Source organism: Musca autumnalis, unplaced genomic scaffold (assembly GCF_047663935.1).
Source record: "Musca autumnalis isolate F117 unplaced genomic scaffold, ASM4766393v1 scaffold_3, whole genome shotgun sequence".
Taxonomy (NCBI): domain Eukaryota; kingdom Metazoa; phylum Arthropoda; class Insecta; order Diptera; family Muscidae; genus Musca; species Musca autumnalis.
The window spans coordinates 555,537-565,000 of record NW_027411866.1 but is presented as its reverse complement, the minus strand read 5'-3'; the positions used below and the strand labels follow the sequence as shown (position 1 = coordinate 565,000).

The 9,464-nt window shown below is 36.9% G+C and overlaps 1 protein-coding gene across 1 annotated transcript; it reads right to left on the bottom strand.

Moving 5' to 3' along the window:
* Window positions 1-5,891: 5,891 nt before the first annotated feature.
* Window positions 5,892-7,140, bottom strand: LOC141397035 (27 kDa hemolymph protein). Its single transcript, XM_073972834.1, has 2 exons — window positions 6,870-7,140; window positions 5,892-6,785 (listed from the first exon to the last, which is right to left on the bottom strand). Exons 1-2 carry the CDS (start codon window positions 7,018-7,020, stop codon window positions 6,022-6,024), a joined length of 915 nt encoding a protein of 304 aa, XP_073828935.1. The 5' UTR covers window positions 7,021-7,140; the 3' UTR covers window positions 5,892-6,021.
* Window positions 7,141-9,464: the final 2,324 nt, after the last annotated feature.

Here is a 9,464-nt window from a genome sequence, read left to right as displayed (position 1 = left end):
GTTCAGAAACCATGTTTTGGAGGTGTCTCAATCAAGTCACTGTAAACAACACAACACATGAACGAATGTCAACCTGTCCTGAGTACTGTCAAATGGCGTCTGGCAACAGTACGTATTGCCTATGCCGCAAACTTTTCTAGTTCTCCTCGTATTCGTTGTGTTGAGGCAACTTGCCCAACTCAAAGAATTTACCATAAACAATGCTAACGCATAACGAATGTTGATCATTCCTTTATTTTGTTGTTCCTCATAGAAAACTTGTGACAACTCTTCAAAGTTGATGATTGTCCCAGATAAAAAAGCAAAAAATTGTTTTGTGACAAGTTTTTTTTCGTCAATTTCTTCTCTGGGATTTGAACGCCAGTCCGGCCAATAAGTTTTCACTTGAGCGAGATATAGTTTTTGCAGGACTTCTTAAAAGTTCTTGATTGCCAAGCGTATGACCAACTAACTACGCTATGGTCAAATACTTGTTTGCAGAGCAGAGTTTGGCATTAAAATGTAAAAATGCAATTAGACACTAGACTAAGCGTTAAATTAAGAGCTTCAATGGAATACTCAGGAGGGGAAAGAAGATTGTTGCTTGTTAAGAACTGATAACTTCAAATGAACTGATTGAAGCGAATAAAATGCATAACTTTTGTTTTGCATAATGTGAATACTAATTTCCACAAAAACAAAATTTTCTTCTCGTGAGGAAAATGGAAAATTTAAAGTTTTCGTCTATTTATTTGTATCACTAGTTTGAATATGCCTTTAAACTGTCCATCAATAGGACCCTTGGCTTCATAAATACAATCAAAATTTAATAGACTCTACAGGTAGTCCTCAGGGAATACCCACTCTCTGTGCTTAAGGAGTAGATCATTCACCTACCACCTCACCTATTAATGACCTCGTTGAGTGATTATGTATATGTATCGCCTTAGGCTGGTGTCTTGTATAAATATGCTTTGTGTTTGTTGATTATAAGCGTAATGAAATTTTAGTCGAGCAACAACTTTTTAATGAGCAACTCTAGACCCGGCATTTGACTGTCATTTTCCCTGCCCGGTTTTGTGACTTGTGTTTTACATTGTCGTTGATGTTTGTTTGTGTTGTCATCGTCAACATCAGCATGACAACAGACAAAACACCAACTCAACAAAAAGCCAGCAAAAGAGCCGTCCCCACACTAAACACTCGCAGACGCACTCACACGGACAGAGACCCCAAAGGAAGGAGGATAATCTTATCAGGGAATATTGTCACACAGTTTGGAAAAGGGAAACTATTTTAATGTGTTTTTTTTGCCAGAACTTTTTTCCGAACTGGGAAATAACTGACTTCTGGCCAAGGAATGGGATTTTAATTACAACAAAAGATGAGTTCTTGTTGCTTCGTTGTTTATACGCTCGCTGTACGTTGTAAATTAACTTTAGATTAGTTTGCAGAAATGTGTTTTTTATGATTTCATTAAATTGTTTGTACAATAATGTTTTTAGTTGGCAGATAGGAGTACAAACGGATGACGGAGAGAAAATAAAGTCGATATGAAATGCAAAGAAATGATAATGGGATTGAATTTCCCGAAGCTGTTTCCAATGAGTTGGACATCGTTGTTGGTCGGTTGATAGACAATCTCTGTATTGAAATTCAGTACAGCAAAGTTATGCTAAGATACACGGATTAAATAAAATCATTATTTTTAAAGTAAGCCCAAATTTATCTCATATTTGAGACCTTGACCTTAAATGTCCACTACCTGAAAATTCACAATAAAGCAGCAAGAGCTGATGAACTGCCCGACGACATGTTCAAGACTGGTGGCGAAATGTTAATAAATGCGTCTAGAACATTTGGTCAATAAAACAATCGGGTCATATCAATGCGGTTTTTGACCTGGTAAATCGACAATTGATCAAATCGTCACAATGCGGCAAATACTGGAGAAGACCCACGACGGATCGACACATACCACCCGTTCGTCGATTATAAGGCTGCCTTCGACTGACCAATTCGATCAAAGGTGTTCCAAACCAAGCCAAGATCAGCTGTTAAAATAGGAAAGAACCTCTTCGAACCTTTTGAAACAAAACGAGTTTTCAGACAAGGTGTCTATCGTGTGTCATACGAGATGCATATATATTACCGACAAAAATCGGTAAAGTTAAAACGCAAAATTATGAATGAAAAGTTCAAATAAAAGTTGATAGCACTTTGCTATCGGTAGAACTTTACAACTTTTTATTCGTCGCTAACTTACCGAAAAACATGGTTAATTACCGAAATTATAACCACTTTAATTTTACCGGCAACTTAAAAAATGAGTTAAATGAGGAATAATCTGACATCCCAGCAAAGCAATCGTACCGACATCGTAACGAAATTCGGACGCTACATCCGATGTCGGTTCCGAAATCGTAACGTTATCTTAACAAAAGTTGTATGAAGTGGTTGACATATTTTCGGAACGAAATGTCGGAGCGAAATTGAATCGATTTAGGCCTGCTTTCGTAACGAAATGCAATGAAAATCCTTGGGAAATTCGGAAGAGGATTATTTTCCGAATCTTCGTACAGATTTCTGAACGATTTCGGAATAATGTCGTATGAAAATTTTCGTACCTTTTCTAATGGCGAAAATCGTTGGGAAATTCGGAAGGGGTGTTTTTTATTCCGAATCTTCATACAGATTTCGAACGATTTCGGAATAATGTCGTATGAATATCGAAGGAAGAACATTTTGTGACCAATTTTTCTTTTTTATGTTTTTAATGGAAGATTGTAATTTCAAACGTTTCTAATGATTTCACTTGTTATGATTTTGTAGTTATAGAACAATGTAAACTTTGTGTTCGAATATGTTGAGTCTATCAGCACTAGCTTGAATTATTATATATTGCATTTATACTTAAAATATCTAAAATTTTTATATGCGATTATATAACCATCGCTTTGTTTTTCGACAACAAACTTAAACGAAACCAACCCCTTCTAAGTTGTTAGTTGTTAGATACATACACAAAATGACTTTATACCGCCATAGTGACTGACGGTGGTGGTTGTTCGCTCCTAATTCTTACCGAAATCAGAAGAAGAACATTGGTATATTCGAATAGAAAATTACTTCCGACATTCGCTCAAAATTCGGAATGAAATCTGAACGAATTTCCCTACGAAAAATCATATAGAAATCTGAACGATTTTACTTCCGAAATTGTTCAGATGTGCCGGACATCCGATATTTGGTTTGCTGGGATGTTATTGTTATTTTATCATATGTGTCATCATTACAAAGGGACGATTTGCAGAGCTCTCGCTAGAATAATTCAAGAAGTATAGGGGCCTTGAGTGCAACCTGTTGCAAGAAAAATCAAAACTATTCTAGAGGAGGTCTTAAAAGTTTTGAACTTTTGTGGGCGAGGTACCCGAAGGAGTAGACCCATAAGACCCATCTTAGAACTTGATTTAACTTTGGGCAAAATATTAGGATTGCCAAATTTTGGCTCGAATCGATTTATCCGTTCGAGAGTTACCGCGCGCTCCATACACAACACATGGTGCCATAGCGGGTTTTTACAGCTTTTAGGCAATTTTCTCAGGAAGTATTGACTCACCCCTGAATGGAGGCAGCAAATACAAGTTGCTACAACAAATATCAAAAGGATTTGAGAAGAGATCTTAAACTGCACTGTTTCAAACATTTGTGTGGGAGGTACCCGAAGGAGTGAACCGATATATGTAGTCCATATTCGAACTGTATCTAAGTCTGGTAGAAATATTACGATGTGCAAAGTATGGACCAATTTGGTTAGTCCCTTCGAGAGTTATCGTGCACATAATTTTTGCGAAAACTTGAACTTTTGTGACAGACGGACGGACATGGATAAATCGACTCCACATTGTCTGAAACGGATTTCGTCCAAACATACTTGGGGTCTAAAACCATTATTTCGAGTTGATTTAGCCATGTCTAGCTGAAGCGCACGATAATTCTCTAACGGATAAACCGATTCGGTCCAAAATTTGGTTTTCGTAATATCTTGTCCAAACTTAGTTTAAGTTCAAAGACGGGTTATATTGGTCCACTCCTTCCGGTATCTCCCCCACAAATGTTCGGAAATGAGAAAAACGACCACGAAAACGTTACAAAATCGATTAGTTGTCAATGAGAGCCATACCTAAAATTTTCTGAACGACATTTATGCAGAACATTTCGAAGCTGAAAAACGTCATCTTGTGGTACTTTTATAGCGGCTCTTAAAGTAAAGGACGAAAAGGACATTTAAGGAAGCGAGTTAGAAGGTCGAAGAGCTCTACGAAAATAATCCTCATTCGATTCGATTGAAGACATGTAATCTCAAAAATAAGCTAAAACAACAGTGAACAAAGATATAACGCTAATTCCTGATGACTTACAGCGTCTCTACCAAAAACTTCATCACGCCATAACGCGGAAGTTCGACTCACGGCGGATCTGTGCTTCAAGGTTCTTAATATACTCACTAAGGGCTTTTACCTCCATAGGAATTATCTGTGCCACAAAATTTGTATTCAAAGAGTTTTTTTTTTTTTTTTTTTTGAAAAACGTTGTCCTTTGTAATTTGTATGTCCTTTGTAAGGTCAATGGGATGAGAAGACGAAAAATCAAAAATGCCAATTTACTCCAATTTGTCTATAGTATTATTAAATATACCAGTCGTTATATGGGACCAACTGGCACTATCTGATTACAAGTATCCATACACATTGCAGGTGTGTCGTCATAATAGAAAGTGCAGGATCTTTTTTGATTTCGGAGTGACACTACGGTAAAAATGAATTTTGAGATTGTAAGTCCGAGAAGGATCGCTCTTATATATCTGACATTTACATTTCCCATATTTATGTATTATTTTCTTAATATGTATTTCTGGCAAACGTCTTTCAGTAGCGTGTTCATCATTGTTCAAAACTCTAAAAAGTGTCTCTCTTTAACCTGAATTTACATAACATTCTAATTAACAATCAAATGACATTGTTTCGAACTAAATTCAAGAAAAAAACGTTCTTTGAATTTAGTTATGGCCAAAAAATTATCTTTTCTTTGTGTCTTCTCAGATTTAACAAGTCATCAAAAATGTTGCAGTCATAAATCATTTCAGGATTCCCCTTGTCTCCTTTAGCACGTTATTATGAATGTCTATTCTTTGCTAACTGGTTACTGCTTCCTTGTGGAGTTTTCCTTGGAGGACTCTGGAAGACTTTTCAAGCATTTCATTGTCATCGTCGTATGAATATTTAATGAGACTTTTATTGTTTTCTTCTTTTGGGCAAACAAAGAGGGATTGTTGTTCTCTTCTGGTCTATTTTAGTGTTCTTTCCATGGTTCTGGTCTTGGGATGTTTTGTCAACATTGTTTCAACAACTGTGCATGTTTTTTTTTGTTCTGGTGAAGAATTTATGAGTTCTACAGGAGAAGAACGAAATGTTATGAGCGGTAAACTTTTCAACTATCTATCGACTATTACGAAAACCACCAAAATCGACTCCAAATGAAAATAAATAGATAATAACCGTTAAAGGCAATGTCACTGCTAGTTGTCAGCTCTTTTAAAATAATGTTATTTTTAGTGCTCTTTCCTATGACTTCTCACACACTCAAGCTATAAATCGTAAATACGATTCCGATGTTCTAATGAATTTCGTTCAGTTACACCATGTCCCAACACTTTGACTGATGATGAACGGTATATGCTCTTATCAGGTCTGGAGACCCATAAACAGAAAAGTACTGTTTCCCCTTACCAATTATTGTTGGCCGAATTTAGTTGATAAGATATGCATGAATGGTCATTGTTTATGTTTATGGCCTGAGTCATCAGCGAGTGCTTTGAAGTTTTCTTGAGGTACAAATAAAAGAGGTTGTTGTTGGTTTTTGTGGTATAATTAAATATGTAGCTGCGTTTTGCTTAAAAGTCCATAAAACAACAACCACAAAGTGGGCGACAATGGATGGAATCATATAACAACATTATGATTAACAACTAAATAAGAAAAGTCATAGAAAGTAGTTGGCATAAATGGCGAAGAAGAGTCCCATGAATGTGGCCACAGCACTTATCTGCAGGGGAGAGGCGGAACTTTTTGGCTCTTTCAGAATAGATCGGGGCTTGGTTTTGCCCTCCAGGAATGCTTTGCAACTGGTCTCATTTTTGACAAACTTGAACACCGATTCGGCCACATTGGCAGGTGTGATTTCCTGACACTGCTCCAGATGATGTAATGTACATGCCTCGAACTTGGCCAAGTCCACGCAGTGTTCCGGTTCCAAAGTGAAATCTGGCAAATTGAAGAGATCCGTGACTTGATTTTTGGGTGTGAATTCGGTGAAGGACTTGTTAGCACAGTGGGCAATTGCCTCCTTGTTGGCCTGCAGACATTCGGGACCATCTTCGGCAACAAAGAGGGCAATTTGATCGCCACCGCGAGCACACATAAAGCCCAGCAGACCGGAAACGATGCGCACCATAACAGCATTTTGAGACTTTTCCTCTGGGCTCAGACATGGTTGAATAACGGTATTGAATTCACGGAAACATTTTTCTGCAGCTGGTGCTTTCTGGCAGTGTTTGTGGAATACCGTATCGAGTTCACCCAATGGACGGGCTACTTCGATTTCTTGCTGCAGAGCAGTTAGATTGGCCAGACCAGAGAGGCAAGCAACTAGCAAAACACTGCCCTTCTCCACTTCCTGATACAGGGTAGAGTTATCGACACCCGAAGCTTTTTTACACTTTTCTTTGAAGATTTTCTTTAGATCCTCTGCAAGTTGTTTGGGCCGAGAAAAGAGAATAAAATAATTAATCAAAAAACAATATCGAAAGTAAATTCACTATTCGAGCATACCTTCTGTCAGGCTGGCATTGCGGAATTGGGCGGGCATAAATTGATTTTTCAATTGTTCAATTTGATCATTGGCCGCCACTGGGGTCTGGCTCATTAGGAATACGCCTGCAAGGGCCACAGCCGTCACCACAACCAATCGTAACTTCAACATATTCGTAATTTGAAGATTAATTAATTTTATTTTCTTGGTTTTCGCACACACTTTTTCAGGTGTTTCCTTCTTTCGAGCAAACCCGTTGCTTGTCAATAGCAACGCCACACTGTCCACGGTGAGCACAAAGAAACAGAATTTCTGCTGATCGCTGCTGTTTGATAATTACCCCTTATCAGGGGGTCGTTATATCGAAATGTTGTCAAAGCGAATAAAAATGGAATAACAAAAAGACTTATCGCTAATCACTAATTGAAAGTGCCTGTGGTGTTGGTGGCGGGGCTCAAAGTACAAAATTAGCCACCTCCTCTAAATTGATGTTTTATATTTTCGATAAATCGAAGATATGGAGACATGGTGATAAATGACGTGAAACTTCTGTTGCAAACCCTTCTCCCAATATGCCAATGGTTAGGTATTCTCTGCACCTATTCTCTCTGCCATTTAGTGAGAACATTTATGACAAAGAATACCTTTGTTGTATGCAATACAGTTTCCGAGTACTAATAATCGTAAAAGTTACGAAGTTCTACAAATGTAAAGCACTAGCTATGTAGAGAGCAGACATAATGTGAATGTCGATTGTAGAAGCTATTCCGAGTAATTGATCCCGCAACTAGGCATATTGAGTTATAAGAATGGTGATAACCAGAAATTGTTGCCTTGTTATTGAAAACATTGGATACGCGGGAGAACTATGGAATCTTCACTCTTGTCCAATGAGATGTACCTCATAAAATTAAGAGACAGAGTCATCTACGTCTTACACAACAAGTCGTCTTTACAGACGTAAATGACGTGAGACAACTACAGTATCGGCCAAAACGAAAGCATCCCTCAGTACATTTTTTAAATCATATTTTTTAAGAAAAAAAGTTATAAAATTATTTTTTATATTTCTTTTTATATATTTACTACCTGACCCGGGTCCGCTTTGCTGACCCGTTGTTCGTATTTTCCGTGTAAATATTAGTATTTTATCTACGTATCTAGTATTGATACCTCTATATTTTCATTGCATTCTTTTTGAAACTTCATGAAATAAATCGATGTTTTGGAATTGCCCTCATGTAAGGGCATCTCCAGATAAAATGGAGGGTATAAAGAACTTTGTGATTACGTTGGTAACACATCGGAACATTTGTCGGAGACCCTATAATGTGTGTATTCTTGATCAGCATAAAAATAAGTCGATATAACGATGTCCGTAACTTATTGTAGCTAGTGTTTATAGCGCTTTTGAAGCCACGCGTGCTTACATTAAGGATATTTTCTGTAATTATACTTTTTTGAAAAAAATTGCGAACCGCGTTATTTTATTTCTGCGACCACCTTTCAGAGTCAAGACAGTAATTACCATAGTTTTGCAGATAATGTTTAAACAATACGATATACAACCTAAGGAATGCAGATTTGTATACAAAAAGTTAAAATACAAAAAATATAAGTGGACAAAACTAAAGCATCCCCAAATTTAACAAAAACTAGTGAAATCAATATTTCGTTGCGTATCCTTTATTCTGGGTGACACACGCATTTCTTATAGGCATAGAGGATATTAACTTATTAGTTCATATTCATCCAAAACTTATGCTACAGCATCTTCTGGTCAAATACAAAGTCGCTTAGATTTCAAAATTAATTTGATTATATCGACAAAAAATTAAATCGCCAGACTTGAACTCACCAATGGAACACTGTCCTGCTTTCTGATTAATATAAGTTAAATTTGGACCAAATGGGCAACGGTAAAATCCTAAACATTGCAAAGGATCTATTCATAAAATTAATGAAAGATCTCCATTGGCCTGCACAATCCCCTGATCTCAGTTAGCGATTGGGGCTTGTGGGAGATCGTTAACAGAAAAATTTAGCGAAAAAAAGAAAATTTATTTGGAGCCGCAAAAGAAGCCTGGGGAACAGTATCGCCTGTAATAATTTGTAATTTAATATCGTATATGCATACAAGATATGCGTGTTTCATTCAGAATAAAGGACACGCAACGAAATGTTGATTTCACTAGTTTTTTTTGTTCCTTTAATTGTTCCTTTAATTTGCGACTTAAACCTTTTTTACAGTGTTTTATTTAACTAGCTTTGCACTGTGTGCCTTAATCAAATTTAAATGGAAGGTGCTTACACCTGGGAAGTTTTTGCAGATTCTAAAACTACAATGCTCATATATGAGAAATATCAAGAAACAAAAAAAATCGCCAGAGGGATTTTCAAATAAATTGCGATTTAAATTCACATTTTTAGGAGTTCTTTAGGTTTTCACGATTTTTCTAGGAAACCGCGGTCCTATGTAAATGGGCCTAAAGAAATGTTGTATCTGTGAAAATTCTCCACAAGATTGATCTTTACCGTTTTTGAGAAATAGAAGTTCAAATTGAGACAATGCACGGACTGCAAAAACTTCTCAGGTGTAAGCCCCTTCCATTTAA

Excerpts from the sequence above, each read along its gene's own strand:
- LOC141397035 (XM_073972834.1), bottom strand. The coding sequence starts at position 7,020 with ATGTTGAAGTTACGATTGGTTGTGGTGACGGCTGTGGCCCTTGCAGGC. Across the intron at positions 6,786-6,869 it reads CAATGCCAGCCTGACAGAAG|AGGATCTAAAGAAAATCTTC; the intron begins GTATGCTCGAAT and ends AACAACTTGCAG.